Raw genomic sequence first — 20,957 nt, 5'->3', positions numbered from 1 at the left:
AAACGCGATAGCCTAAGTTAAAAAGAAATTTAATAAAAAAAAATATCGATAATATATTTAAATCTTTGCACATTTAGTTCTGATTGAAGGAAATATTGGAAAGTTTTCAATCGAAATAATATTTCTTTTTTAACTCACTATCAAACAAATATATAAAATTCAAACACCAAAAAAATATATGCATTAATTTACACATTTATTAATTTGGTAATTAAAATAATTATATTTTATGCTTATCGACCACATAATAGATTTTATTGAATATTAAATTCTGAAAATGCGAAAAGTTTTAGCAATTTTGGGGAAATAAAGAAAAGCGATAACAATGAAAAAAATGCAATTAGAAGCGAAAACAGGTACGAAATCAATTTAATTCGATTTCCACGTTTAATTCGATCTGATGTAATGCTGTTTTTCGTCTTCCTTTTCGTTTCCGTGGAGTTTTCCCGGTACTTTTCTATTTATGTTCGTTATCCGACGTGCCTCGGCTATCTTTCTCTTTTTCACTTCGTTCGCTCCTTTTCGTCTCATCTTTGTCGCGCGCACGAAAATCCTTCAGTAATTTATAGCAATAGATGGAAGACCAGAAACTTACCGTTCAACGTGCGTGACATATCGAATTCCAAAGATATATGGCCTCCGTGCAAAAGAAAATTGAACAACAGTTTCGAGTTATTTATTGTTTTCTTGCTTAGAACTTATTACAAACCGTTGCTTTTTTATCTTATGTCTTAATTCATATACTAATTTTATTCATTTTTTTATTAATAGAGATGAAATCTAAATTAAGAACTTAGTATGGATCGAACTATGATTAATAAAGAAAATAATAATATACAATCTTATTTGTAATTTCTACATTCTTTTAATCACAAACTCTAAAATTTAAATATAGGTGCTATATATATACAAAACAACAAATATTCGAAGAAAAGTAGTAAAAGTTTTGAGTTAGTTTTTTTGTATGAAGGAGTATGAATGAATTTATCGACGGGCTGCCAGAGTGTATTCAACACTTGGCCTTAATTCAATTGATTGATGATATAAAAAAAGGTTGGGAATTGTTGGAGATAGAGAGAGTAAAATAAAGAAAGATAAAAAGGGGAGGGAGAGCTTTGTATTCAGCTGTGCGTCGGGCAACTAATTGTATTTCTCTTCACTAAATTAATTACACTTCACAGCGGAAACTAAACGAATGGCCATAGGTTAAATAAATCAAACGGGATCCAGTTTTAATAATGTTTCATGGCCGAGGGTTTTTCGGAGATTTATCATAGGAGATTCCCTCTACGGTCATGTATGTGTATATATGTATGTATTTGGCTGCGTGTGTGTTGGAGAGTCCGCTGGATGGTCGAGGGTCGAGGGTCTTTGGGGAGCCGTAGAACTGAGTTATTTGCTGGGCGTTCTGCTCTTTTAAAGTTCGGTATCATTAAATACTTTGTTGTTTGACTGGAATGACCCGAAGAATATTAAGTTATAGCGGACGGACGGGCGGCATACGTGATTCCAGTCGAATCACCAGAAACAACAACAACGGACGGACGTAGTAAAACAAAAGAAGAACAAAAAAAACAAACAGAAAAGAAGACAAAAACAATGAAGAAGAGGTGAAGGAATGAACGAGTGGCGCTATTTATTTATATTCGCAATTATTTATTAAAACGTGCTTCCTGCATGCTAATTTGACGATTTCCTGCTGCTGCAGCATACAAAGAGGATTTTTTTTTATACTATATGCAATATGGGATAGAGCAATAGAGAGTGGGAAAGAAAATTATATGTATAAGGGTGGAGGTGTAGTGTTGAAGCTTTCATAGCCAGCAGCCGGCTGCTCCTCCAATCATCACTTTATTGCTCCGCCGCTCATCGAATTTTCCGCTTTCCGCTGTCCCCGTGTTTCGTCTCTTCCCTTTCCCGTGATTTTATTTTTATCGGCTCTACCCTCCTTCAGCCCCATCCCTTTTTTCCGACCCTATGATTTTTCATCATCGAACACACATCAGGACAACTCCGTACCTCCGCACCAACCCCTCACATCAAGATGGAAAGAGAAAGACACACACACACAAGCTTTCACACGTCGGGCAAATATTATGATTACTTTAGCAGAGCAACCCCTTTGCGACATCAACGTTTCCCCTCCCTTTCCTTTCAAACACTTCGCATTCTTTCATTTCTTCATCTCCGATAAAGTAGACACACACAGAGATAAAAAAAAAATGAATGAAAGAACGAGAGGGTAAAAGGAGGGACAAAATTGTAATGAAAATATTGGAATCATTTCATTCGGCGCGTTTTCTGTCACTGAATATCCTTCAATCCAAGTCTAATTAAATAATTTAGCTATTCTTTTGTAACTAGATTTATTTCAAATTTACCTGTTTACCAACAGTAGAAACTACATATAATATGAAATGGTGAAAAATCTCGACTTACGGAAAAAAAATGTAGAAAAAATTGATGTTTTCGTATTTTTTTCGTTTCGTCAAATATTTTGTTTATATGAAATTTGATTCACGTCCAAATTTGCGGAACGAAACCTCATCAAGAAGTGATTGTAATTATTTCGTAATAACTAACTGTTTCTAAAAGTTTTAAATTTTAAATAGAATTTAAATCAAGTGGGTCTGTAAAATTTAGTTTATACAGCACTTCCTATCATGTGCTTAAGTTTAGATATTTTGATTTTGTGATTAATAGTTAATTATTTGCATGTTAATTTGTGTTTCAATTATGTGGTCATATATACTAATAAAAAATGGATAGCAACTAATTGGTGGAAGCAGATGTTTAGTTATTTACTCTGTTTGTAATTAAGTTTTGGAGACATTTAGTTACGATATAAATTAATTACCGTCATCGAATTATATCCGGCCGCTGGCCTCAGCACAGTTAGTTGTATGTAATGTGTATGGTAGCGCGGGTGTGAGTAGGGTTGGAAGTTGCGAGGGGTGGAGAGTTTCAAATAACAATGGGCAAAGTCGCGCTCTCTCTCTCTCTAATTCGCGGTTTTCGGGCGGGTATTATTTGTTCGACCCGCTGCGAAACTAATCCGCGAACTTAATTCTTCCCTACTCAGATTTCCGGCCGCTAAGTGATGATGATGATGATGAAAGTGGTTCCGCGAGATGGCGCTCTTGAAGCGCGTAGTTTGAGGATGGTGGCGAGTGGGTGTCGAAAGGACCAAGGCTGTGTAGCCGAGGTAATGTGAGTTATGGTGCGGCCCGTGCATCCTTAATTGATATTTGTGGCCTTACAACCACAATAGCAATCTTGCAGATAACCGCGTTTAATTAATGTATGTTGAATGTGCAGTACTCTCCATATGCATAACGGGATTAGAACCATTCCGAATGCGGCCCTTTGAAGCGAAAGTGCATTGTTAGCTTAGATAGAATTGTTTTCTCCCTTCATCCCTCAACCGCTCTGCCGCCGCACTCAGCCATACAAATACTCATACACTCACACTCATTCCCATCATCATCTGCATCCTTTACAGAAATCATAATCATCATCAGCAGCATTGTTATTTCCGAATCCGCAACGTATTCATCCGATTAACCTGCCAGCTCTTCATAACAAAAATTGCAGAAAATCGTTTTTATAAAAAAAAATGTTACAGTCTTTGCCTGTCCTCCACATAATATATTCGTAGTTTCAATGTCATTTTTTATATAATTCCATTTAAACTAGAAACACTAATTTCAAAATATGTTTTCCATCATTCTAATAAATACACAAGTAATAAACGTATCCTTTGATTTTTTAATAATAATGCATCAAAATGTACATATACTAGTATTATACATTTATTTTTCATAAAAAGAAAGTTTTTCTCTGTTCATACCACTTCAATGTACACGAATAAAAAAAATGCATTTTTTTGTTAACACTGTGCAATAATTAAATTCACCTGCATACTCAAAGTAATATCTGAAAAAATATATCGACATTGCAAAAGTTTGTATCATTGGAAACTTGTGGAAAACGGGTTTCCGATATATATTGACGCAAAGAGAAAAATGTGAGCGAGAAATAGCAATAAAAGAAGAAGCGGACAAAACAATTGACAAAGTTGAAACAATCCGCGTGGACCAAACATCAAAATTCCATTTGTAACCTATAGCGAGTATAAGTTTCCGGCGGCAACAAAAAAAAATAAAACACAAAAAAAAAACAAAACAAAGCAAAATAAATAAATGTATGATTTTTAAAAGCAGAAGAAAACTCCGGAAAACGAAATAATGCAGGAGAAAACTTTCTGGAGCGCAGGAGAGAATAAAAAAATGAAACAAAACAAAACAAAACAGAGAAAAAAATAAATAAAAGAAAGTACACACAGAGCACCACCCACCCTGATTGTTAAATGGGAACGCGATTGATTTTGTTTCGCGAAGCCTGCTTCACGTATTTACTTCCTTCAGTTAGTTCAAATTTCGTTATTTTTTTCTATATTTTTTTGCTTTCGTTTTTATTTTGCTGCGTCATTATTTCATATTGCCCGGTTTTCGCGGCGATTAATTTACTTCCGGAAACGACGAAAGTTTTATTGCGGAGGCACTATTTCAATTCAGGAAACTTCGATTGCCATTTACGAACTTATTTATTTCATGGCAAACTGATATAAATGACACATTCGTTTCAAATTGACAAGAACAGAAAACTGTTCACATTATGCTATTATAATATAATACATTTACTTAATTAAGTTGCGTGTATTTTGAGTGAAATACTTTCTTTTTTAAACTTTTGATTTAGACTCAAAAGGGAATCCTCCAATTATGGTGTTAAAATCTATGACTTTTTAGGTATAATTATTGAAGAGCTGTTTAAGCTGAGCATGTTAGTCTCTAATGGTTTTCGTGCGGATGTCATCGAATTTCGAACACGCCATCTATCGGCAAAATGTAAATGCAAATTTGAAAGGGCACTCGTGCTGGGAATATCCGTTCCGCGGATGAACGAAACGATTTATATATAAATGCGTGCACTTTATCTCTCAATATTTGCAGCCTGCTTGAAATCTGTTCGCTTCCACACGTGCGAAGTCTGCTACGTGCTAATGCGAAGAAACTTCCGGGAACGTTTTGTCCTATTTTTGTCTATATACTATCTTTTATTTTATTTTTAGCGCGGAACAAGAACTAGATGGCGTTTTAATATGTCGCCTGTTATAATCAAAAGTTAATTGAAATTAGCGAATTATTCGTTCGAAGTGCAGTGAGAAGCGACGGGGCGGCAAATCAAGGTGGCGGAGGTGGAGGAGATGGCCTGATTATAATTTAATTAGAGCTAATTACGGATGATATTTATAAGGCTGATAATGGCCGGGCGGCGGCGACGCGACGCTTAAATGCCAATTTGTCTTTCCGTATTTAATAAGTGCTGCAAACCCCCATCCACCGAAGCCACCCCCGAAGAGTCTCCGCAATGTTCGTCGGATTCGCGGGACGTGTGCGGAAAAGCCCCGGGAATAAATCACGGAGCTCAACTCTTTCGATGCATTATTTCACCTCTTAAGGTTGGCGCTCGACAAAAAAAATGTAGAAGAGACTACGAGCGGAAGACAAGGAAAGTCGATTATAATTCGCGCAATCTTCGGGAGCAAGGCTTCGTGAGAAATTGGGAAAGGATTAGCGATCCGCTGCTTGGATTTAATGTAGCCCCCAGTCCATCCAAATTTTCACACGGCACCGAAATAATCGACAATAAATTCAATCGATTGGCAACAATGCCAACAGTATTTGAACATCATTAAAAACAACTTACTTTTTCACAACTTAAGAAAAAAACATCAACTTAAATAAAAAAAAAATTGTTCATTTCAGAAAATTTGCATGGTTTTGTGATTTTGAATTGATTTTGTAAGAAATATGTATTTTTCGGAAGCAACAAATTTATTTCAACATCTAACGGTATTTTATTAAAGAATAAAATCAGACAACAATAATTTGTAATAACAATGATAATTTATTGGTCAGAATGAAAAAAAATAACATAAAATGCATTAAGTAAACAAAAAAATAATTTTAAATAAACACTCTAAAATAAACAAAAAATCAATTCTAAATACAGTGTAGCCTCGCTTAACGAGTACCTTGCATAACGAGAATTTCGTTTAACGAGCGAAATAAATTGTAAGCAAAATGACTTCAAAATTGATCGTATATTACATTAGTTTATATGAGGAAAATTGTTTCACTATTCGAGTAAAAATCCAGAAATTTTGGAACGGATTATGCTCGTTAAGCGAAGTTGCACTGTATAACTAAAGAATAAAAAGAAAATTATTTGATAAATACTTTAAATCAAAAAGTATTAGTTTTTCATAAAAAGTTTATTATACTTTTCGTTTTTATTTATAAAACTATGTATGGAGTTTCAATTTCATACGGTTATGACTAAAAAGAAAGTATTTTCCGGTTTATCCGGAAGTCATAAAAATAAAGTAATATTATGTTATGTTTTATTACAAAATCATCTATTTAATTTATCGCTCTTTGAAAACCCAAATAGCTTATATAATGTTGCCTCAGGTATCAGTTCTTTGTCATAAACATTTTATTTCATTTCTATTATAAAATATATTTATTCCCGGACAGAAAGACCTATGGTGAATAGCTTCAAAGTTGACTTTTTTTTATTTATTATATTTGTATCATTGTATTGAGTTTGTATTTTGTTCTGCTTCAATAAATATTATTATTATATTTATTAAAAAAACGTATAATAATGCAAATGGTATATTTTGACTTTTCGTGTCGTTACTAAATTATGTATAAATGTTTTGTTGTTGCGAACAGAAGAATATAATATATGAAAGTTAGTTTGTCGAGTAAATTAAACTAGAATTGATGCTGCTTGGCACAAAGTCTCCGAGCAGTTCCTGAGAGAACACCGGATACGGATACAAAGGCCCTTCATTTATGCTGAACAATTTGGCCTGGACCGGGTTTCACATGACATGAAAATACTCACACACATACACAGGCATGTAGACAGATACAACCGCAGCACGCGGAGAGCGCAGAGGTAATGGCCGTTGAGTTACGTGCGTTGAATGCAGAATGCCGGCCCTTTTCAATAATTGAAATTGATATGAAGGGCTTATCGGACCGGCCACGGTATTAACCCGGAAACCGCGACGGATCTGTGCCCACCGATCGTTTACACTGTGAACAATTAGCTCGCCTTTGAATCGCGCTCTAAGTAGCTTTAAGTTAAAAGCGTTTTCGTTTTCATCGATTTATCCGATCTGCGTCGTTAAGGCAAATGCGGATTTACGAAACTATTTCGACGTATTTATTTTATTTGTTTTTTCTTTTTAATTTATTTAGTTTCGGTTGGGAGATGGAAGAGAATGGAACCTATACCGAAGTTATCCATCAATTCGGGGTGCGATGGCCACTAATTAGTTAGTTGCGCCATCGGACTGTGAAACTGTACACTGTAGATTGGATCGAAAACCTACTGGGAATTACATAAATCGCGTTCCCCTTTCGCTTTAAAACCGACCAAATGCTGCTTTTGTTTTGCTCTTTGTCCCCTGCAACTATTCACTTTTTATTCATATGCATATATTTTTTTGTAAATCGTGATTGTTTTTGATTTACAAATAAAGAGCAGAAAGCATAGAAAATTTCAGATTATTTTTGATAAATTTTATAAATGTGAAACCGGAAACAAAAAATATCTCTATTGAAATAGTTTATAATATTTGATAATTTTAGTATCTTGTAATAATCTCTTTAAAAATCAGTTAAAAAGGACAAAGAATTTAATGCTTGGAGTATGCTGATTTAAGTACGCTTACACTACAATCAGGTCAAATTAACCGACTATATAAATAATTCATTGTCAATTTTCTAAATAATAATTATTAATAATTATATCTAAAACGTTAAACATTTATTTTTTACAATACATATAACAACTCCCTTAAAATAAGAAAAAAGAAAAAATAGCAAGACTTCAAAGACTTATTGGCAAATCTATATAAACATATCAGATACAAAATTAGAATAACTGCAAATATATCATGAATATTGTAAACAAATAGGTTTATGGTACATTATGTAAGAATGAGAAGCTTTTCTGTCCTTTTTAACAGGACAAAAGTAACAATTTTATGCTCAAATTGAGTGGGATGGAATAAAATATTATAATATCTTAACAATTTACATGCCTACACTATTGCGAAGTTACCAGATGATTGATATTTATGCTATGCGCAAATACAGTAACGGAAGAATGTTCAACTATAAAATTCACCGCAAAATTTAGATTTGAAATAGTGAAAAAGTCAAATTGATCTGATAATAGTTAAAGTATATTTTTTATTTAAATAGTAAAATTTTAATTTGAATGGATATGAAACATAACGTAAATGTTAGAAGTTTTCTTTCAAAACAAACGTTTTGGGATGTAGAAAAGATATAGTGTGACTTTTGAATTCTCTCCTGGTATTACTTTGGGGATGTATTACGGAGTGCCATTATTTCGCAGCTAAAAACAACGCCGGTAACAGTTTTATAGATTCATTCGGAATGAATAAGAGATAAGGCAATTACGAATTCACGTTCCGCCTTTCATACTAAATCATTAAATTATAAATGAGGCGCCCGTTCCGCGCCGCCAATGCGCTACACTTTTAGGCTTCCCTGCAAAACCCTCATCCCCCGCAGCACGGTTATAAACGGCTGGATATTAAATGCGTTCCGAAATTTAGTGCTTAGACAAAGAAATAATTGCCATCCCGAGATGGTTATGGGCCACTTTTAACGGTCGATTCATACCTGAATTATTCAGCCGTCCCCAGTGCGGTTCTTTTGAATACATTCTGATACTTTGCAGATGGATCCGTTTCTTTATTTCATATCTATAGGCAACCAAACTTGAGTAGTCATACTAATCTGTTCGATTCGATTTGAAACAACAGATGAACGATTCACATATTATAGAATAATACTTGATACTTGCTCCTTATATTGATACATTTTCCTTATTGCAAAGCGCAAATGCAACAAAACTCGATTATTTATTATTTTATTTTTATCTATTCGATAATATTACAAGCAACAAAATAATAGTTTAAAATATTGTTACTATTTTATTTCAATTAATTTACTCAGACATATTTTATTTAGGCAACCAACGTTTACTACTTTTTATAAAGTATTTTATCAAGATATCTCAAATGAAAAATATATGAATTATTAATACAATAATTGATAAAATGCAACCAAAATTTACTTTTTAGTTTATTATAATATAGGTGTCTCTGCTTCTCAATTCTCATGTATATACATTCACTTAGAAGAAATTAGAAGAATAAATAAATCTAATGTAGAAAAATCAATGTTACTTTTACAACTGAACTATTGTCTATTTAAACTTATTTGATTGATCAAATACAGACACTCTATGATTTATTGAAATTTCTACTTTCACAATGTTTCTGGTATTTCTTTAAGATCGCTGTCTCATTGCATTTTTGTTCCAGATCCAGATTTTCGGGTTCAACTCTCAACTGTATTCGAACTTCTCTGAGGCGCTGCACAAGGCTCAGGGGATCGTAGTCATTTCGCTCCTTCTTCAGGTATGTACGGAAACCATCCACCGCCAAAACAATTTCACAGATAAAGAAAGCAAACGTTGAGAGGTTTTGAGAGTGAACGAACGGAGCGGAAGGAATCTTCGGCCGCGTCAACGCTCGCGATAAAAGGGCAATAAATTCCTTCACTTCCTTTCAGTACTCTCCGGGTGGGTGTTTTCCTACAGTCTCTCCCTCGTCCATACTCTTTCAACCTTTCCCTTTTTTCTTCCTTTCTCTCTCTCTCTCCTATTATTATTTTTATCTTAACATCGAGAGTGCTGCATAACAGACGAAGGGAAAACGTACACTCTTGAACCATCACCTGAAAATATTTACATATCTTAGAAAAATAGTTGGATCTTAACAATTTTATAAATCAATAATAATTTTCAAAAATAATAAATAGTAATAGTAATCTATCGGCTAGATAGAAATATGAAATATACATTATTAACAATAATAAATATAATCTGTTTTTCGTGGTATTCAAAACATTCAATAAAATGTAAAGATGTTTTGAAGGGTCAATATTGTTATTATTTATTTATTATTCAAGATAAGCCACTAAATAAAAATATAAGATATATAATTTAAATGGGGAATATTTATGTGTTAAGTAATATACATATTTTTTTTATAACTATATAAAAAATTTTAAAAATATTTTGTTTAATTTCAGATATACAACCGCGGTATTTGTTCAAGATTAAATAATTGATTAAAGACCACCATACACGCGTACAGGTCAAATAACTGATACTTGAGGTGCAATTTATTCAAAATAATTCCAAATAAAATAAACATATTTATCGAGCGATTTTACAAAAAAATATTTTCTAATCATTATGAAATACAACATACACTTATAATTAGTATTTGCAATTCTCACATTTTCATTGCAACTGTATATAAATACACATTTTTGTTGCAACGTACGTTTTGTGCGTCCATCAACGTTGTGCTCATACTTGTTTTTATTTTAACGAAGCGTTAGTTTGCGAACCTGATTAAAATCCATTTTCGCTCCTCTAACTCCGAATGAGCCTGGACGCGATGATTACGTAAAAATGTATTTGCATATATTGCATTTCTATGCGCTTGTGAAACACAAGCTGCTCTTTCCATTTATGTTTTTCGATACAAGTTGCTCCACCATCCGATTAAAAAATAAATAAAAAGACCCGCAGACTTTCGCATTCGCTTATTTCTCATTTTTTTTTATAGATATACATTTTTCCTTTTCTGTTCATTTTTGTAGCTTTTTATGTTTGCTTTTGGAAGTGAAGGGCTTTTGCGTACGTTCTATCGCGCGTAGCCCACAAGTTACTTTCGGTTTAATTACAGAATTTTAATTAGTTTCACCTCTGAGGTAGGTCCTGATTAATCTTATACGACAGCCAAGTTCATTATAAACAAGACGCCGAACTCGACTTTCCAAACTTGCCTTCGCCCCTTCTCGCTCTCTCTACTAATAAACCTTTTTAACACATTTGAGGGGGTAAATACACTTGCAAAACCAATGCGTGTTCTACTATCGATATTAAACCTTTCGCGAACGAAGAAATTTCAAGTTTATTTTTGTGCTTCGCGTGAATCGTTCGGAAGATCGTGGCTCGTGCCACTTGAACTTATTGCTCCGACCGATATAATCATCTATCGATTAAACTAGCTGCCATTTCATAACCGCTGAAAACTGCCCCCGAAGACCCTTCAAAACCTAACCACCGCCGGTGGGCGTCCGTACCTCGCCTGCTGGCATTATTCAATAAATTTCTCGCCAACCACTCAAAAACTCCCATCCCTTCCCTTAATTTACCAAATGTCAATTGGGTCTTCTTTCATGCTCATCGATCATCAACTCCAAAACATCCGGATCTGCTCTCTCCTAATTTATTTAAATTTTAATTTACTTATTCTACGCAACCCAAATCGCTCTATAGCCTACATTAATTAATTAATGTAAGCAATTAACTTAAGTATGACTCTTTGTGCAGTTTTTTTTAAAAACGTTGCCAACGCAACAGTCTTAAAACAACTTCTCATAAAGTGAACAGGAAAAAAATATTATTCCATGTCCATTAGCAAAATTAATTCAAATTTTGAATACGCAAAACTAATGCATTACAATTTCAATTAACGTTCACCGATAAAGTAAGCGTAAAAGTCATGCAAAATTAATTATTCATGGAACTCCAATGGAAAAATTAGAAAGTTCTATATTAGCGATATCCCGACCGTCATTTCAAATCCCGACATTATGATTATTTCAGAAAGGTAATTAACGTAGGTAAACAGTTACTATAATGACATAGCTAATAACGCTAATTTTTAATTCATTTCTTTTATTGTTTGATATAGACGTAAAACAAATGAATTTAAAATGGTTTATGAAACCATGCACTATAGTACGGTTTGAAAATGTCAAAACAAACTAAATTTTAATAGAGCAAAATAAAAATAAATTTTTGAATAAAATTACAATGAAAATAAATAAATTCTACAGCAGTGTCTTTTCTTGAATTACTGCAACAACTATTCCTATAACATGCAAATTAGTTCGATAAAGGTAATTTATGAAATCCGCGATATTGTGTGTACGTGTTTTTTCTTGTTGTCTTCTTCTGATCCTGCCGCCTTCGGCAGTTTATTTCTTGCACCGGAAAATAGGATAATTCGTATACAAACTGGGTCTCGTTACATTTTGTTCTCTCTCCTCTCCGTTCTCCTTCATTCTCTGTTTCCCCATTTCGCAGATTTGAATTTTCACCGCAAGCCGCCCAATTTCCCGTAATTTCCGTTATCTTCCCTAACATATCCCACTTAACCTTCTACCGCCTTTTTTTAACTATCCCAGTGCCACATCGGCCTATCCTTTGCATCTGTTCTACTTCTGTTTTCTTGTTTTTTTCTTGGTAGTCCTCAAGTTAGCGGGCGGTGTCGAGGGTCCAATTTAAAATTACGTATGTGCCGTAAAATTACGATACAATTTGCAATATCTGCCGAACTAACTAGATCTGCTCACGGCATAAACGAAAGTGGCCGCACGGATATAACCCACTTGCCATGTAAATGACATTGTCGTCTAACTTTTAAAACGCCCTTTAAGCTGCCGAGCAATCATGCAAATTTTTACCGGAGGACAAGAGAGCAAAGAAGGCGGACAAAGCAAGACACAAAAAATAGAAGAAGAGACACGCTACAACCTATCGCGCACTTTAGATTCGTGTTTGTCCTGTCTTCTTGTAATTAGCAATTAGTAATGGTTTTTTTAATCATTGCAGCTCGGGGACCTCTCCAATCCGGAGCTAAGGATACTCACGGAGCAACTCGACAAAATCAGATATGGCGGTGAGTATTTCATTAATAATGCTATTCTGTACAGAAACTTTTCGATTTTCGACTATTCACACGTATAACAAAAATAAAACACAAACAAAATAAACAATTATTTTCTAGTTTTCGTCAAGAATATTCCTCGCGTTTTTTTGTTGTATAAAATTCGACTTACGACCATTTCATATAATATATAAATTCTATTTTCTATGGTATGTTTTTATTACATATTATTATACTTCCTTTGTCCTACTACTGTCTTGATGCTACATTTCAATTTGACGTTCAGGTTATTGGAAATTAATCAAATTTTTATGAATATAAGTGTGCGATGGCCAAACTTAAATTCCTTGCGCTGTTTTAAGCTGCTGCTGCAAAAAGTAGCCTTCTTATTTACTTAATAATTTAACTATTGTAATTAAGGTTTGTCTGATTTGAAGACCCATTTTTTTTAAATTTATGTAATAGAAAAATCGGCTTAAAATATAAAAATTAATGAATTATTTTAATTATTTGATTAAAAAATGTTGGCACAAAATCGGCCTGTTACGTGAATTAAAAACTGAAGTTAGTTCTAAACCTATAGTTTAGTAATATTTCAGTTACAAAATTGCTATTAAAATTTAAAAATTTAATTTCCAGGAAGCGCTGAGTAATATTTTTTCTGGAAAGGGAGCGGTAGGCCAAATAAGTTTGGGACCACTGATTTAGACAAAAACGTCTAGCTTATTTATTTCACTAGCTTCATTAACTTTTTGCACAAATATTATCAAGATTCTATAGAAATTATTAAATAGAAGATAGCTTGCTTTGAAGAAATCAATTAATAAATATCTTCAAGAATCTGAAGATGCGAATTTAGAGCAGAACAAATAATTTGGTTCATTATTTAATGCTCTAAAGACAATTAAGCCCAGCAAGTGAGAGTAATAGAAAATAAGTTGTAAAAATTTCTTTTCTCTATTTTTTTTTTGTGAAAATTCGAAACCAGTTTAAACCGGATTTTTAGAAAACATGAAATTCTAAAATCGTTTTTTTCTCCGCTGCTGAGAAGTTTTGATGTTCTCTTGGTACATTTCTTGCTTCTTACGAAATGTACCAACTACTTTTGGACAAAAATCGACAGAAGAAGTAACAATGATTAATGACATTTTATAACAGTATTTCTTTATTCACTTAATTGCAATAATGAATGATCCTAAATTGTATATGCAGCACTTGCGTAACTTCTCAAGTATATATTGAAGTCGATGAATTCATTAAAAAATAATTGTATATCATTTAACAAGTAAAAATTACACTCATAGACAATAAATTACTTGTGCCTCTCACATACAATCCTTCGGAGGGTTTTTCTAATTAAGAGCGTACAGAATAGAACCGTGGTCGCGGCAGAAACATCCCTCTTTTTCCGCGCAATCCATCATCCTGGAATGTATATCTTTTCGAGAGAAAGAAACATCTCTTCGGAATAATACTGAGGGCGTCGCTCAAAAAATCATTTATCTTTTGTTTTTTGTTTGTTTTTCATGTGCAGGGGAGGAGATGGAGATAAAGAGGTTGTCGGTTAGGGGACTTCTCCCTGAGACGGACTACTACATGACGTACGACGGATCGACAACGATGCCCGCATGCCACGAGACCGTCACGTGGCTCATCCTCAACAAGCCCATTTACATCACCAAGCAACAGGTATGTTGTTCGTGTTGCCTACACTTGTATACATTCACACACACGTACAAAACTATATATATATATATAGGTTTGCGTAAAGTGCGGTGTGATTACGGGGGTGGACCGTTCTCTCTCTCTCTTTCTCGTTCCGACTCCGACACCCTCTTGTCATATGACCCTTGCAACATTCCACTCTCTTCTTTCCACCACTCAAACATACACAGCCATACATACATAAAGTTTGCACGCCGTGCGCAAACAAACGGAGCGTTACAACTCTTGTCACAACACTTCAGCCAAGAGCGCACACATGCAGTGAAAGAAGAGCGGCTCAGAGTAAAAATAATAAACAATTGGAGAGAAAGAAACTGCACGCATTCGAGTCGAGTAAACACATCTAATCCTGCAAACGAAAGACTCTTATACGTGAAATTACCATTTAAAACTTCAACGCAAACACACATTTTTTTAATGGTTTCACTACTTTTTCTACTCTAAAAAGTAGAAATATCAGTGAGTAAGAGATATTTAACATTTTTTGTCGATTTTATCTCAAAATACACTTATATCTTGTTAATAATTTCAATTAAATTTTAAGAATAATTATTTTTCTTTCAAAGTGTGTATAATACATTATTTTGTCAGGGGTGGACCGCTAACTTTGAGGGCACTGGGCTAATTTTACCTTAATTTAAACGGTTTGGAGCTTTGGTATTATATCATTTCATAACTTATAGAATTTTTATTTTTTAAACAAGTAAGTGCAATATTATAGTACTTTGCTGAATGCTAGTAAATAAACTTATGCAAGTTACTTTGCAAGTAGTAGTAGTTTGATTTATTCATTGAGCGTGTGTAGGGGCGGCCTAAACGTGTTAATCAGGCCGGTCACCATTCGTACCGATTGCTGCATGGGTGAATCATTGCCTCTTGGATTGTTGGTGGAGGAAGCGAGGCGGGGACGGCGAACGGACGCAGAAATAAATTATCTTTAAGGCATGACGAGCCGACACGCAGACTAATAAAAGCTTCATTTACACAACAATACCTGTTTAAATTATACCACTCCATCGCGCTCACACATATCGTTACAGTGCATTGTTCGAAACAGGAAAAAAATATATTTATAGAATGACCCGACTCTATGTTATGTTTCTGTTTCCAGAAACACCCGTCGTCATCCTATATTATTTTCGTACCCCGTTTGAATTACAGTGTTTTTTGTGAAAAAAAAAATACAATCACCAGACGCATAAAAATAAAGCGTCACCCTAAAAAAAACTGGTAATGTAAAATGTATCGATCAGAAGAGTCGGGAAACGGAACGAAACAAAACCGACAACAAAAATATACAATAACGGAAATTATGGATCGACGCCCGTTTTTTTTTCATTCGCGCTCGTTTTCTCCTCGCCGCTATTTCAACTTTGCACATACAGCACAACAAAAATATAAACGGAAAAGTTGAATATAGTTCACGTGCATTTTGTGTTATATATATTGGGCATTGTTGTTACGTAACATTTCTAAAGCACCTTACATATGTTTGTAGGCAACCAAATATACACACGTATTAAAAACTTTATAACAGAGGTTCCCAAACTTTTTTGTATCGTAGACCCCTTGCCATGTTTTTCGGTTTTGAATAGACTCCCTACTTACCTGATATTGATTTTTTGAAAATTTTACAAGTTCAAAATGTATTGCGACCACAAAGCGATTGGCTACATCCTACAACTTACACAATTTTATAAACATATATAATAATTTTTTTACTTCATAGGTACTTTTATAAATAATGTATATGTCTTTATATTATAAGATAGTATAATGTAAGTAAATAGGTACTATCAGTGTATGTTGAGATCCACTATCGTGGACCCCCATTTTCATTTCATGTACCCTCAAATTTTTTTTTTGCTGACGTTGACCCCTTGCAGGTTGTCGATATAGACCACTTTGGAATCACTGTTCTAAGTACTCATACCGTTTTTGAAAATTAGAAATAAAAAAAAGTTTCTTGCAGGTTGTCGTAGACCACTGGGGGTCGATATGGACCACTTTGGGAATCTCTGCTTTATAACACGAATATTAGTGAATATTAGTAAAAAAGGTTAGATTTCAATATGTATAAGATTTTTCGGTATTAATTTTATTTTAAATTTATTAATGTGTTACAAAAATACAAGATATAATGACTGATTCAATTAAAATCATTGTATTTGGTTAATGCGTCAAATTAGGTTAGGTTAAGTCAAACTTTACATTGATCTATTTTTCTATTTCCATTTAGAAACACAAAACCTGCATTCATCATTATCCTTTTGATAATGCTATTTTAACTAATCCGTGTTGATTTAATCCATTTTCTGCATCGATTTCTTTTTTAACAAGTTTCAAAAATTAATTGGGTTTAGAAATCAATCTTTCCGGTCAATTGTTTCCGTTCCTCTTCCTTTTTGCCTCTTCTTTCTTTTCGTTTCCTTTCTTCTTACGAAAATGAATCCATTACATTTGCGCCAGGTACCGAGAAGACAAATTTCCATGGGATACAGGTACGATGATAAAGGCGTCGTCGCCCCCTCAACTCCTCTCTCCCACTCAAGTTAATTATAGGTATTGCACGAGCTTTGGCCGTCCATAAATTAAGGCGACGATGTTTATCTCACGTTTTCTTGCACGGCCGCCCGTGACTAATTATACGGAGGCTGCGCCGCCGCCCCTCGTCCCCAAAACGTACCAGTCCCTCTACCGCCACTACCTCCCTCACAAGAGGAACGCGCGCGCCCTAATCTCGCGCCGCGATAAGCAAGAACTGTTGACACATTTCATTTGCTAATTACGTTTATATTATATGAAATTAAATTAGCATCGACCGAGCTGTGCTATATTTACTGCAGACTTGAAAAAAGAAGCACCATCCACTTGGTATCATCATCATCAACGAACATTTAGATATATACAAAATTATTATTTTTTTAGATCTCGATAAGATATTTGAGCTTTCGATTTGCTTAATTAGTATTGATAGCAGTAATGATGCTTTTCGGAGGATTCGATGGACAATTCCGCAGTTGCATCGAGCACCTCCCTAATTACGCTCTCCCACTTAATCCGAACGCGTATTCGTTTCAATTGCGGCGCTCATTAAGCATTCAAAATCATCATCCGCACTGAACCCGTCAAGTGGATTAGGAAGATGTATTATCCCTCTTAATACGCACAACAAAGCTCCAGTCACAGGCGAATTAAGCGCAGCGCCCTACTAATAGATAGGTGATTTGTATCCTCTTACATAACACAAAGAACAAATTCGATATTTTAATAAATAACAAAATTAACATTTGCTCTCTTATTCGAATATCTTGTACAACTATTTCTTATGCTTTATAAAATTTTAAAAAAAATCTTGGCCAGATTTATTTATGTCCTTTCTTTTTAATATTATGAAGTATATCTACGTTATTTCCATTACTACGGTATTTATTTATATTAATATTATTTTTCTTTCTTGCATTACAATTTTATTTGATGCTGTTTTCTTTTTTATGAATGTAATTTCGATTTTGCTTTTTCTGGTCAATACAATTCTATTTTAAATTATAAAAAAATAAGAGTCAATGTAGAAATCTGGACAAGGCGTCACGCAGGTTTTGAATGATAATACCTAAAGTACTAGAGTGTATATTGAAAAACATAAACGTGCCAAAATCAATTTCTAAAATTAAACCAAAATCAATCCAGGAAAATCTATAATTCACAACACGGGTTACGCTTTTTTAGTGTCATCTGAAATCTGCTACGTAATGTTTATTGCATAGAATAGGAATTTTACAAACCGAGAACAAAACGAATCTAAAAACTAGTACTAGTAATGGATAAATGTGCATTGCCATTGCAATTTATGAATTACCCTTGATGTCCTATGGGGCCCTATGCGTTATTTCACCCAACCTGCACGGCTGCATATATGAATGCAGGTCCCGGATCGATAGACTAATTTCACCCAGCTGTCTGTACACAAAGAGAAAAATTTCAAATTAGAAAATGGAACAAACGAAAATTTCTGGATATATGATATTTATATAAAACTTACAAAAATAATAATTGATACGTCTGGTTTTATTATAGGCATTTCATATTACAAAGAGTCAAATTAGATATTGTTTTATATTACAATTCCATATCAAATTTCATAAATATTCAATTTTCTTTATGCTAAAATTGCAATTTACAAAGTTGAATTATTGTTAAAGCTATTTTTATATTCATTTGTTAATAAATTTATTTTTTAATTAGAAAATTTAATCATAAAATATGTGAAAATTATAATTATATTCTATATGTTTTGAACGAATGATCAAGTTGCGCGGATAAATCAAACACGATCTCAAGTATTAACATTGAGATAATTTTCATACTTATTTCAACTCTAGTTACTAAATTTCGCTAAATCTAGGATTGTTGCGCTTAAACAATATAAATATTACAATTTTATTTTATTCTTACTAAAAAAGATAAATCACATAAATAAATTTGACTATAAAATCATGGATGTAGATGTCTTAAATTTAAAGCAACTGTTTGTTTTCGTTTACATATTTCGCGTGGAGCGTTCGTTATTTAGATTCGAGCATGTGTGCTCGTGGAAGTGGGAATAAATTGAAACGTACTACGTGCGAATTGGTCCTAAATGTATTCAGCGCGAAAGTAGTAACGCTGTAAATATAATTCCGCCTCTGACAACACGTTTCCGTTTCCTGTGGGGAACGGGGGACGGCCGAAAAGCGGCGGGAGATTTATTTAGAGGGGCGGCGGTGAGTCAAGACACCACCGGCAGCGGCAGCGTTTCCTGAAAACCGAATGCTATGCAACTCCCCTTTCACTCTTCCAACAACTTATTTCTTAATATCGATGATTTGCATAAGGCAAATGCAAGGAATTCTTGCACTGCATACAACTAATTTGCATTATGGATTGAGCACTTATCAACGACAATCTGAAAATAATGCTAAATTTATTATATTATAAGTACATTTACGGCAATTTGTTTACATTATTCAAAGAAACTTAAGTTTTGTCAATTATCTAAGTTGCTATAACGATAAAATTAAACAATGGAAATGTATGCAACCCACTTTACAAATTTTATTGTCATTTAAAATATTGTACAACTCAACCAAACAACAACAAAAATGCGGATAATAATAGTAATACTAATAAAAATGAATAAAAAAAATAAAAGAAATATGCGCACAGCAAAACAAACTACACTTACATAATGTTTATCAAGAGAGCAATAAACAGAATGAGGTACAAAAAATATACACTGTGTGGAAATGAGGAGAAAAAATGGGGGAGCCGGTTGCAACGAGAGAAGTAAAATGTAATTTAATCCATTTCAATCTCGCGCTGTTTGCAGTTTCCTCGTCGTCTCTGTTTGTCCAGACGTGGATTAAATACGTGGACATATTTAATCTTATCATTGTTGTTTGCCGTACATTTCTGCTTTCCTTTCCAGATGCACGCACTGCGAAGGCTGATGCAAGGACACGCGATACACCCGAAGGCCCCGCTTGGCAACAACTTTCGGCCACCGCAGCCTCTCCACCATCGTCCGGTCAGGACCAATATTGACTTCAACGTCAAGCATCCAGCGGAAGTGAGTCACAACTTATACTAATGTCTAAATCCAATCGTGATAATATGATTCAACTAAATATGTTATTAATCACATTAAAACACATAAAAATATCAAATTAAAAATTGGAGGTGGTAGGATGTATACTAAATAGATGTCTTTTATTTATCAAATATTTTAAACTAGCGAATTAAACATTCTTGATTTATCTTAAGAGTTAATAATATGTGTATCAGTACACCAATTTTATTTAAATATAAATATAAGATATAAATATGGAGGTGTTGTGTCCGTAGTAAATGATTTTGTTCATTTTTCTGAATAATTATTTGCAATTTGATTTTTTACTAGCACATCTTATAAAATTGTGTTATTTTAAATTATAGAAATGCATGACTATCAAATGCGGAAGTGTTGTAAATATATTTATATCATTTCTTATAAACAGATGATAACTAAACTTTATAATTCTTAGTAAATAAGAGAGTAGAAAGTAGAGTAGAAGAGTTAGTATTATTTAAAAATGATATTTTTTGAGAGGAGTTGTATCCATAGTAAATAGTTTTGTTTATTTTGCTGATAGATCATTGATATTTTGGTAGTCCTAACAAAAAAAACCTAAAAAAATTAAAATAAATGTTTATCGAATATGAGGCTATGTTGTGCTCCTCAAAAAATATCTATTTTTTAACGCGTAAAGTATGAAGGGTT

The 20,957-nt window shown here is 33.6% G+C and overlaps 1 protein-coding gene across 5 annotated transcripts in view; it reads left to right on the top strand.

Moving 5' to 3' along the window:
* LOC108563798 (carbonic anhydrase-related protein 10) overlaps positions 1-20,957 on the top strand; it is a 167,958-nt gene that overhangs the window by 145,004 nt on the left and 1,997 nt on the right. For all 5 annotated transcript variants that reach the window (XM_017922581.1, XM_017922579.1, XM_017922578.1 and 2 more), the window contains 4 exons: positions 9,506-9,601; positions 12,880-12,946; positions 14,469-14,623; positions 20,127-20,267. In XM_017922581.1, coding sequence (XP_017778070.1) covers positions 9,506-9,601; positions 12,880-12,946; positions 14,469-14,623; positions 20,127-20,267 — 459 coding nt within the window. The remainder of the gene's footprint in view (positions 1-9,505; positions 9,602-12,879; positions 12,947-14,468; positions 14,624-20,126; positions 20,268-20,957) is intronic.

Source organism: Nicrophorus vespilloides, unplaced genomic scaffold (genome assembly GCF_001412225.1).
Source record: "Nicrophorus vespilloides isolate i.1.1-1 unplaced genomic scaffold, Nicve_v1.0, whole genome shotgun sequence".
NCBI lineage: Eukaryota > Metazoa > Arthropoda > Insecta > Coleoptera > Silphidae > Nicrophorus > Nicrophorus vespilloides.
Note: the sequence above shows the minus strand (reverse complement) of the source record. Positions and strands in the feature narration are given on the sequence as shown.